The 12156-nt window shown below is 40.1% G+C and overlaps 1 protein-coding gene across 2 annotated transcripts in view; it reads right to left on the bottom strand.

Moving 5' to 3' along the window:
- Positions 1-11549, bottom strand: part of RMDN2 (regulator of microtubule dynamics 2) — a 48355-nt gene extending 36806 nt beyond the window's left edge. Inside the window, exons 1-4 of one of the 2 annotated variants that reach the window (XM_077782055.1) lie at positions 11440-11549; positions 10213-10679; positions 3714-3909; positions 2648-2750 (exon numbers count right to left, since the gene is read on the bottom strand). In XM_077782055.1, the coding sequence (XP_077638181.1) occupies positions 2648-2750; positions 3714-3909; positions 10213-10667 (754 nt within the window). In that variant the 5' untranslated portion in view covers positions 10668-10679; positions 11440-11549. Of the gene's footprint in view, positions 1-2647; positions 2751-3713; positions 3910-10212; positions 10680-11166; positions 11288-11439 lie in introns of those variants that run through there. The other variant, XM_077782054.1, reaches the window with a different exon arrangement.
- Between the last annotated feature and the right edge of the window lie 607 nt (positions 11550-12156).

Below are 12156 nucleotides of genomic sequence, written 5' to 3'. Positions count from 1 at the left end.
TCCAAATGCTTCTTGAACTCTGTCAGGCTGGTGCTGTGACCACTTCCCTGGGGAGCTGTTCCAGTGCCCAACCATACTCCAGTGAAGAACCTTTTCCTAATATCCATCCTAAACCTCCCCAACACAACTTCAGTCCATTCCCTTGGGTGCTGCCACTGGGCACCACAGAGGAGAGATCAGTGCCTGCCCCTTCTCTTCCCCTCACAAGAAAATAAGAGGTGCAATGAGGCTTTCCCTCAGTCTCCTCTTCTCCAGGCTGACCTGACCAAGTGACCTCAGCTGCTCCTCATGCGGCATCCCAACAAGGTTGTCCCATCCCAGGTACAGAATCGGATACTTTCCCTTGTTGAAGTCCATACAGCTGGTGATTGCTCAGCCCTCTGATTTGTCGAGATCTCTCTGCAGGTCCTCCTTGCCCTTGAGGGAGTCAACAGCTGCTCTGAGTTTTGTATCCTCTGTGAACTTTCTCTGTATCCCTTTCAGTCCTGTGCCCAAGTTGAAAGATATCGAAGATGTCGAAATGCACAGGGCTGAGAATGGAGCCCAGTGGAACCCTCCTAGTGACAGGTCTCTGGTCTAATGTCACCCCATTCACCATAACCCTTTGTGCCTGACCCGTGAGCCAGTTGCTTACCCATCCCATGATGTGTTTATCCAGCTGGGTGCTGGACATTCTGTCCAGAAAGATCTTGTGAGAGACAGTATACAAAGCTTTAGTGATATTCAAAAATATTATATCAACTGGCTTCCCTTGATCAGTTAGGTGGGGTACTTTGTCATAAATGGAAATCAGGTTTGATAAGCAGGACCTTCCTCTCATGAAGCTGTGCTGGCTGTGACTAGTGACTGCATTGTCTTCCAGACGTTTTTCTATACCACCCAGAATAATCTGCTCCATAACTTCACCAGGCACTGAAGTGAGACTGATAGCCCCATAGTTGCCAGGGTCGTCCTTCTTGCCCTTTTTGAAAATCAGGACAATGTCAGACAGTTTTTAGTCAGCTGGACCTCTTCAGATTCCCAAGACTGCTCAAAAACCACCAGGAGAGATTTTGAGATGACTCCAACTAGCTCTTTGAGGATTGTTGGATGAATCCCATCAGGCCCCACAGATTTTTAGGAATCCAGCTGAAGCAGCATATCCTACACAACTTCCAGGTTGATGGGGAACTGGTCATTCTTTGCAGCCATGGTACTCCAGCTCAGAGCACTGATAACCCCTTGCTCCATTATCCATGTTGAAGACAGAGGCAAAGAATACGTTAAATATCTCTGCCTTGTCCATGTCCCCGTCTGTGAGAGGACCACCTTCATCCTGTAATGGGTTGATGTTATTTTTACACTGCCTAATGCCATTAATACATTTTTAAAAAGTCTTTATTGTCCCCCACAATCCTAGCCAGCTTCAAGTCCAGTCACTGGTAAAAGCAAAAGCTGCAGCAACAGAATTTATTGTTTTCATTTACTTTGTGTCATAATCCTCATTGCACTGTAGGATTTATGTACAAAGCCAAGTGCTACTAAAGCAAAGACAGTATCAATTATGTTGCTAAGACAGTGCAAGTTTTCAGGAGCATTTAGATAACAAAGGATTGGGAAAAGGAATGACCTTTAACAAACTGAGGTTGTCTGTGGAATATGTTACAACAGCATGAAGGCATCATACTGCCTTAAAGGATGACAAAAGACAGCTGAAACTGCTTTGTCAGTGACATTGTCACTGCCAACACAATAAAAAGTCAATGAGAGGTGCCACAAAAGACAAAATAACCCAAACTTGGGTTACACTTAGAAAACCTGCTTTGGTGCAGCAAAAAAGGAAGGGGCAATGGCGAGACAAAAGGAAGAGAGAAGTACTCCAAGATAAAGGCAAAAAGGATTATTTTAAAAACAGTGCCTTGACTGGAGGAGAGTGACACAGTATAGAGATATAGGTTTTAATATAATAAAAATAAGGCCCAAAATAAAAAGGGAAACATATTGCTCCTCTAGCCGATATCCATCCAGACAATGAAAGGAAGGGCAATGCTCTTAAAAGGGACCAAAAAAAAGTGCTATGACAAAGAAAATTAAAATCTTGTAGAGACTAAATTGTCAAACAGGACACATGGGAAGAGATGTCTGGAAGCAACATCAACTGTCACACAGCACTTCTGTTTCTGGTCAACAGTTCCTCCAGATTCACAAAGTTTCATCCCCATCATCACCACAAAACAGACTGCTAATACGCAGGAGTGCTCTCTGACCACAGGAAAGTAGAAAAACAAACCCTGACCTGGGCTCAGCATTTATTCCTCTTGCTCTCCCAAAGATGTAATTAAGAAACTGTGCTGACTACATCTGGGAGTTTTGACATTCTGTATCCATCTGTTTCTCAACAAAATACAGGATTTTAAGGCAATCTGCAGAGACAACAGCCTCCAATTATGACCCATTATACTTCTCTGCCACTGATTTTGGATCTCTCATTGAGGAAACAATGAACTGAAGTTGCAAACTGTGGTGGTTTACTGCACAAAACATCATTACAGTACAAATGCTCCCATCTATTGGATTGCAAATTCCTTATACTGGAAAACTTAACCAAAGTTCAAAGCATGTTTCACTACATTCATATGGCATTCTTCATAAACATTTTTCCTCTTACCATCAGTTACATATTTCCTCTTCTCCTCAGCATCAGTAGTCATCTCAAACAGATCCCCATAAGCACGTGCAAGCCTCCAAAGAAAGTCCACAGAGTTTCCATACTGAAAGTAGAGGTCAGCTACATAATTAAACTGATGAGAATGTCATTTAAACAGTTTACTTTCACAATGCTTAAAATAACATGCTTAAAGCAAGTAAAGAAGAGGGCATTTTTTTGTTAATTTTCCATCTTTCTACGTGCTACTTTTAGTTCATGTGAGAACCAATTGACCAATCCCCCATGGACAAAAGAGAATACAGCTTTCGGAAATACCCTGCACTGTCTAAAGAGGTTTTATTTTATAAATCATTTTAAATTTCTTTTAATATAAACATTTACAAGGTAATCCAGCAAAGCACAACAAATCCCTGAACAAAGTGATGCATATTTTCTTTAGGGAAGCCATAAGCACCACACTCACAATATCTCATTTACCTTCCTTGGTATTCCAATATTCAGATGAAAATACAATCAGAACTAATGCATGCCAAATGAGAATAAAATAGTACACTGAATTGAGCAATGCACATCAAACTACCTTTAAATTTTATCTGGAGTTATATATAGGCCCAGTAAAGTCAAAGAAAAAATTCACATGAATGGTATTAGAAAGGTATGAGCAGACTAGATGCTCACAGTTTGAGAACAGTAGGTCTGGTTACTACTTCTACAGGATTTTCTCACACAGAGTATTCTAAAACCAGCAGAAGTAAGTATAATTTACGTTGAAAAAAGCCCATGATTTTTATTTGTTTTATGGAAGAATCCCTTTGTCAAACAAAGCCTTAAATTATTGAATTAGAATGGGATATAAAATAGGAGAACTCCTATGTCCACACAACATGAATATCGACACCACTTTGAAATGCTGCTTTTTGACTGTATTTTAAAAATATGCTTGAAATTTCATAGTCCATTTCTATGTGCATTTTAAAGCTTACATTTAGTTCTCAAAGGCAGGGTATTTAGGTCTCAAAAGCAGTGTAAGTTAGTAGCAACATAATGTTAAGTCTACCCATAATACCTTGTCATTTTTCTCAAGCAGCAGACTGAAGCCCTCCTTTTTATCATCTTCTGAACCCTTGTGCAAATTGTCCACCTTCTGTAAAAAATTAAGTAAGTCTTCATCTTCTTCTGATTTTACCACAGCATCAGGTGATTTCATACATCTCTTTTCTTCCTCGGAGTCTCCTTCAGAATCAGTATGAGCAGTAAGGTAACTAAAATCACAGAAAATAGTAACCATTTTTTAATTAAGAAAAAAAAAGGGCATTGTTAAATTAAAAAGCCAACATTTCAGAGTACAATTTATCCTGGTTGTCCAACTTTAAAGGATTTTTTATTAAGGGTATCAAGCTTTTTGTTATTATTACAAAACCTTTATCTTCAAAGGGACAGCACAGTCATATTCCAAACATAACAGGTAAATAATTATACTGCTGCCTAATACTCCATTAAAAAAATGCAGATACATTATTAGAAACACCCTTGTGCTTCTAACACAGAACACTTGAAATCATTAATGTGTTTTAAGACATGCTCTGTAACCCTGAATAGGCCTCTTCAACTCTTAACCTCAATTTCCTTATTTTTGAACAAGGAATGAGCTTACTAACCAAAATATAAGTGCTATAACAATCATTTACACAATATTTTCTTAAACACTTTTAAGACCTAAATACAAGCCTATAAAAATAGCACCATTGTTATAAATTCCTTATTTCTTCTGAGCATTCCAAAGTTCAGAGTATCTGAAACTGGAAAAGAGCTTATATTGATTCATGATGCTTAGTGCATAACTCAGCACAAGGCAGTCAAGGGCAAAGAAATATTTGCAAAAGCATAAATATCACACAGAGATAAACAAGTGGCCTTACTGTCCAAAGTGCTGAGAATACCTTAGGGTACTCTGATTTAAAAAAGGAGTAGCTGATGGCAACGTTTTTTAAAAGCAGCCTTTTGCTTCTGTACTAAAAATGGACAGAGAAGCTTGATCGTCTGCATTTCCACTTTTGAAAATATTGTTCTGGGGAGGAGTAATATTGTAAACCTATCAGCTGCAGGTTCAGAGATTTTCTAAATGGTTACTATGAATACAAAAAGCATGGAATGTAGTACACACATTAAGTAACTGAATAATCAAAGTAGACCATAACAGTCAGAATATTAAAAAAAAAAAATCTATTTCCTTTTTTTCAGAAATATAGCCAAGACAAAATGTTAGCAGTCAAAATGAAGGTATTAACTGTGGCTTTCAAATATTCTATTTACAATATGTTGGTTTCAAAACAGATGAGTGTATCTGTTATAACAGATGAGAGCAGATACACTTCCAGCCTGTAAATGAACAAGTACAAATGCTTATGGAGCTACTGAAGCACTAGATGTGGCACAACAGTCTTGCTGCAAAATTAACCCAGTGGCACTGGAAAGAAGAGTCAAAAATACATTTGGGTAAAATATATACACAGATCATGTGTACATGTTCAAACTGAAAACTATAATTGAGGAAAACAAAGATAGGAAACCTCACATGTTTCTACAGATTTGTTTTACATAATCTTGACGATGCTGAAATTGATGATACATACTATGCTGTATCTTGCAGAGACTATATTCAGTCAATGAACACTTACTTTCATTTTCTGAAGCATGTTTTAAAAGCCAGCATATTGTTCTTTCATAGTTATTTTGAAGTGGGCACAGAAATATATCATGACTGCATTTGTAAGAACCCCAACTTAATCAAATGTATAAGGGAGTTCCTGGGGAGTGAGACAACCTTTTAGCTCCAATACAAAACTCTATGATGTGAAATATGTTTGGAAAGTATCTTTCCTCATATGGTTTAGATGCTCCATTCCCCTAGTTAAAAGATAAATGTAAATGAGGATCTGGGAAATTCCCAACCTGAAATAAGGGCACTAGATAACATAAAAGAGCAACAACTAAGCAGTAAAGATAATATCCTTAGTTACAGGAAATTGGGAACTGCATCAAATGCTACCTAATCAGGTAGATATGAAAGTGAGGAAACGGTGTTAGGAAGTCAGTGCTGTTGCTGTATTCTTTACCTTTGCTGCATAAACATCTGCTAAAATTTCTATGATCACTACTGTTCCTGTGTCAGATAACAGATAAAAATAAATATTAGAAAATGCTATTCTCCCAGCAAAAATACAATGGCCAGATGACAAATAGAAGGTAGGGTTGACACCCAAGCCCATTGGGCTGTCAGTCCAAACAAGCGCAGCAGATTTCCAGCAGCACTATATCAAATGTCATGACAAAACATCAAATAAATTCACATGACATCAGGTAAGTCATATATTTATTGGGAGACTCATGGAAAAAGTGTGAAGTAGGTCACTATGTAATAGACCATATAAACCGATAAGGGTCTAAATACAAAACAGCAGAAATAGCAGGGTCATGTCTTACCCATTCCCTCTCCATCTTACCCATTCCCTCTCCATCTCCACTGTACTTGCAAATTCTCTCCTACCTCCTCTAGTTACCTGCTTTATGAACCCTCAAAGTATTTAAATGTGGAACAGACCCTCTTAAACATTGATTAGAATGTCATAAACTTCAATTTACTTGTTGGGCTATATCTGACTTCAACAAAGCAGCTAACAGTCTTATACATCTACTCATTCTAAAGCCCTAAAATCAGTACCAACACAAACAGAAATAAAGATTCTTCTTAACACAGATCAAAAACTCCAGGACTTTAGGGACTGATAACACTACTCCAAAAAAGACATAAACAGAAAACAAGGAATAGTAATTATGGTTTGTTTTACAAATATTTCATACAACAGAAATATGCAATTTTACCTGATATTTTCCTGCAAGAAGTTTTATCAGACAATAAACAGAAAAATTATTTACAAGTGATAAACACATTGAACAATATTTTAAAAAATTGAAGAATGTTTAAAAAATGCCCAGAGTCAGTGCCAACTTGTTTTCACCTTTATTACTGATAGATTTTAAATACAAGAGAAAAACAGTGATAAGAATGTGAAGAGCAATGATCAACCAACAGGACTCAGTTGCATCAGAATGGACTGTTCAAAGTTCAAAGAACAAACAGAAACTGTGCTGGAGACTCACCTCACTGCGGCTAAGCAGTTCAATAAATCCCAGCACGCAGAACCAGATCAAAACAAGGTACATAGTATAAAACACCCCTCTGGTATAAACACAGTTGGGTGGTTCAAAAACTGTGTTGGGGTGTCTGTAAATTGGCAGACACTGGGCCTAACCAGGTATCATTTGTTCATAACACTTCAGCTTTTAACAGATCAAATATCATCTCTCGTCTCCCTGCCAATTTAGAAGAGCACAAGCTGACACAAACACCCTCTCATCTGCTCTGGCTAATTCCACAGAAAGGTGATTTTACGTCACAGATGGATCTGGATCAAATTTGCACCGTACAAATGCACAGTGCACTATGATCCAGCAAGTCCATATCCATCAGTAATGATAAGTGGCTTTCAAGGAAAGGTTTGGCAAACTGGATTCTTAAGCTAACTGAAGGTTTCATTTAAAAGAAATGAACAGCAAAATAAATTAGAAAATGCTAAGTGAAGTGACACTCTGAAGCAGGCAAGGGAAATTCCTTTCCCTGACTAAACTATTTAAAGGAAAAATTATAAATAGAACATCTGTCAGAAAAGAATTAACTGCAGAGAATCTTTCTGGTGCCTGATGCCAAATGCAATTTGAAGAGCTTGGATGCTGGGCCAGCTGAAAACAGGGGCCAAAATGACACTGATGTCCAGGGTTCATTACTGCCATAATCAGGGAGGAAACAGCTTGAAAATCACAAAGAAGAGAATTCACTGACATGCTCCATTCCAGGCGATCATCTGGACACAATTTATTGTATTTGTACATAAATGAGTGTTTGTTATACATTCTCAAATGTTAAACATTGAAGTTTTCACCAGGACATTAACAGAACTGAAACAAACAAACAAACAAAAAAATAATACAGAAAAGCACAGACTAGAAACCACAGACTCTTTACAACTTAATCTCTCATCCATTCAGCACACCTTCCATTCAGACTGTCATCATGTAAAAATACAGCTCATTTATTAAAACACAAAAATACATAATTTTTGAAAGGCAAAACAGAAAGCTTCTCTTCCCAAGGTGTTGAATACCAACAATGACATTGAAAACATGCTCAGAGCAGATCAAGGCAGTGAGGGCCTTATCAGACACTGTCAGCTTCCAATATTTAATGAAAAAGCTAGGTAGTACTAAATGCTTTTCTGGAAGAAGTTTACAAACCTGAAACCAATGTAGTCATCCAGCACAAATCCAAAAAACTCTTCAGATTAGTTTATCTGTCAATTCCCAGCACCTACCCATTTGTCAACTCAAAACAGAAGTGCTTAACTCAAGCAAAATCCTGTCTTCTAGATCATGAAATTACTGCTGAGGGAGTGAAACACAATGCACTTTATATGGGAGTACAGAAAGGTGAAAAACATTTTATAAGTAACAAAGAGCAAATTTTTTTTCTGTAGTGCACAAACAAGCACCTGAATGCACCATTGTGTGGAATGAGCCACAGAAGAGTATAAAACAATGCATATGGTGTAATGCCTACAGCATATGAAGTAGTGATGTAGAGTAACTGGAAAAAACCCAAGTGTTGCTGCTGACCCTCCTGGCCATGCACCAGTCATTAAAGTTACAGAAGACCTCGGAAAAAAAAAAAAAAAAATATATATATATATATATACATATATATATTGCAATTGTACACATTAGGATTAACAACCTATTTGCAAGAGTACGAAAAAAAACCACTATTTACTTAAATGAAAATAAATTATCTCACATTTAAAAAAGATATGAAAAACAAACACATCAAGTGCAAGGTGTTAATAGGAAAAAAGCCCACCTCTTTTCATAAGGGATTGAAAAACAGCATTGGGAAAGAACATAGCCAAATGACTAATGCTAACTGTAACCTTGAATTATTTTCCTTGCATCTGACTGTACACAAATAGTTGTCAGAGAAGGCCTCTCTTAAGGACACATTCAATGTTCTTGCACACTGTAATCACTTGTATTGGCTCACCGCATCAGCTTCTTTGTCACACAGAAGAACCTGAGCACACAAGTTTCCTTGTCTTCTTTTCAAAGAGCAACATATCACTCCTGATCAGAAAACAGCATTTTCTCAAATGCTACACAGGGAATAACCCCTGCATTGCATCTGTGGACTTAGTAATTCATAAACTGATCTGCATCTCTGAATATTTTATTTGTAACATGAAGGCCTCTGTAAACTAACCAGTGGATGAAATACTCTAAGAAACTAAAAGAACCAGGATGGTCCCACACCAGATGAAGGAGGAATGTCATTGAATACTTATGCCAATCCTGAATACCTAAAATAAAGAACTGGTTCATAATAGAACTGACAGGTCTTAAAATATGGTATCACAATATAAGTCTTGTGAACCATGTGGGCTGGGATGTAACACAAAAAGAAATTCTGCTCGCAGGAACTGAAAATGAACGTGGAAAAACTTAAATATAGCATTCCATTAATATGCAACATCTTAGCTGTCTTTAGAATATTACAGTTAGTTAAAGTATTTTTAAAGAGAAAAGGTGACATAAGATGGGCAATTTACAGACATAATGCTGCCTACACAGACGTGTAAGACACTCTGAGAAATAGCTCAAAACACTCAGTTGCTATAAACATAGTATTAGTAAATTGCATGTAAGTATCTAATCTGATTATACCAAAACAAAGTTGTAATTACAGGAGACTAATGTCAAGACAAAAATATAGTGCCTCTCCTGGACTCCTGGTACATATCATCCCCCAGCGTGTTCCTCAACTCATGAGACTAAAAGACCCCATTAACTACAAAATGTGATCAAAACTAGGAACTTTCTACCGGACTGAGTCAGTACCCTAAATTCCTCATGGTCATTTTTTGAGCCACCAGAAAGTGTATGCACATATACATAAGCATTGCCACTTCTACAGAGGTTCTGCGCAGATGTAGCTTCCACAGTATGCAATGCTTCTAGGCAGAACACTGTAATAACTCATCCGTGAGGCTGATAAAAAACAATTATCAGGAAAAGCACATGAGCATTTGTACAGTTTGAACTAACTCTGTTAAAGACACACTAGGAGAACTTTTAAAATTACACCATTATTCTGAACTTTGCCTCTCATTGCATAGCTATGTAGCAATACTGCATCAGTGTTACCAAACACACTCTCAAAAAAAAAAATCTGTATTATGCCTGGCATTAAACCAACTTCAGCCATAGTGCAGACTCAGAGATGGCCACCAAGAGTCTTCACTGATCTAAAAACCCTTAATCTGAGCATTTGTATTTACTTTTCCAGAAGTATAAAATCTGAAACAAACGTTTAAAGGGCTCCTGTTTACAGTTTCACATAGGTAATGATGCAACTTGTACTGCACGTGTACAGTAGAATATACAAGTTATTATTAACTCACCCTCCTTCACTTTCTGCCTCCTCAGAGCTGGTAGTTTCTCTTGTACTAGCAGTTGTCTCTGCTTTTCTCCGCCTTGTTGCTCTGTGTGATGGGCTAACTCTCTGAACACCACCCTTTCCTTGAAGCTCATTTCGAACAAGTTCTTCAAGTTTTGGAATAGCTTCTTTCAGACATTCCACCTCTCTCTTCAGTTCATCCACGCTTAGTAGCAGCCCATTCAATTTTTCCAGTATCTGCAGCTGCCTTCCATGTAAAACCATTACTGCTCCTTGCTCATTAGGAGCCTCATTTGGCAAGCCCACAGAATTAATTCTGTTACCTATATCCTGGAACGCACGAACACACACAGCTGCAGCAGGTTTTCGGTTCTTGTGGTACCAAACGAGCACCAGGCTTAATCCAGCAGTCCCTGCCATTATGCCCAGTATTAGTCCTTTATTTTCGAAGGGAGACATTTCTGCACACTCCTAGAATTATAAGAAAACAACAACAGTTTAAGATGCTTCCCCCTGCTCTACACAAGAGATTTACTCCACTCTGAAATCAGGAAAGCATAAGGCAGAAGAACTGCAGACACAAAGTTACACTTTTTGCAGGTTCTGCAACGCTAGGCAGCAAAAACAAGCCCAAAGTGGGTTTGGGGGTGTAAGGGGCGCTGGCACGTGGGCAGGACTGCAGCCTTCACTCTTAACCGTCCCAGCATCCAGGGATTTGTTTGTTTTAATGCGAGAAACTCATATAATCGGATTTTCCGCCACTGCAGAGGCGGAAACCCAGCTGTCAGGCCGGAGGGGCGTCACGCCGGTCCCCCAGCCCCTGCCCATCGAGAGGCTGCCAGAGCCCCGCGTTCGGCTCCGGCTCCTGCCCCAGCCCCGCAGCCGCCCCAGCCCCGGACCCGGCCCCAGCCGCCCCGGCAGCGCCGGCCCCGGGCCCAGCGCCGCCCCCGGTACGTACGTATGGCCGGGCCGCGCCGGGCCGGGGCAAGCCGGGAGCAGCAGCGCGTCCGGCCCAAGAGCCCGCAGCTCTCCCGCCGTGGCACAGGGGGCGGCGGCGGAGCCGCCCCGGAGTGGCGATACCCGGATCGAGGGGGCCGGGCCTGGGCCGCGCCGCCCGGCTGCCGCGCGCTGCCCGCCGCAGGAGGGGTCCCCGCATCGCTGGGAGTCCCGGCGGGCTGGCTGCACCTGCCACGGACCTGACTCGAAATACGCCGTTCTAGAGCAAGTGTACCTGTTCGTGTGTCTGTCCTCAGTCTGGTGGCCGCTCGATTTCACCGATATAACCTTTTGCTACTTCTAGGCCACAGAGAAATTGTGTTTCCACTGCATTGGTGGAGACCTGAAGCTGTAAAATCACGGAGAAACCCCGCCCCGTTGTCAGGAAGACGGGCAGTCCCGGCACGAAAGCTTCATTGCAATTTAAGGCATCTAAGGGCCCAAAACTGATTTCACCAGTGCATTACAGATTGCCCGAAGTCTGGAGGAACTTACCATAGAACCATATAATGGATTAGGGTGGAAGGGAACCTTAAAGGTCATCTAGTTCCAGCCCTCCTGCCATGAGCAGGGAGACCTTCCTGCTAGAGCAACTAGATCAGGTTGCTCAAAGTCCCATCCAACTTGGCCATAAACACTTTCAGGCTTGGGGCACCCTCAGCTTCCCTGGGCAATCTGTCCCAGTGCCTCACCATCCTCACAGTAAAGAATTTTATACTAATGCATAATCTAAATTTATTCTTCAATCTGAACCCACTTTCCCTTATCATGTCACTCCATGTTCTTGTAAATGGTATTGCCCCATCTTTCCTCAAAGTTCCCTTCAGGTGCTGGAAGGCCACAATTAGCTCACAACAAAGCCTTCTCTTTTCCAGGCTGAACAATCCCAGTTCTCTCAGCATTTTTTCATAGGAGAGGTGCTCCATCCCTCGGTTTAACCTGGTTTTCCTCA

The sequence above is a fragment of the Lonchura striata genome, chromosome 3, assembly GCF_046129695.1.
Source record: "Lonchura striata isolate bLonStr1 chromosome 3, bLonStr1.mat, whole genome shotgun sequence".
NCBI classification, from domain to species: Eukaryota; Metazoa; Chordata; class Aves; order Passeriformes; family Estrildidae; genus Lonchura; species Lonchura striata.
Note: the sequence above shows the minus strand (reverse complement) of the source record. Positions and strands in the feature narration are given on the sequence as shown.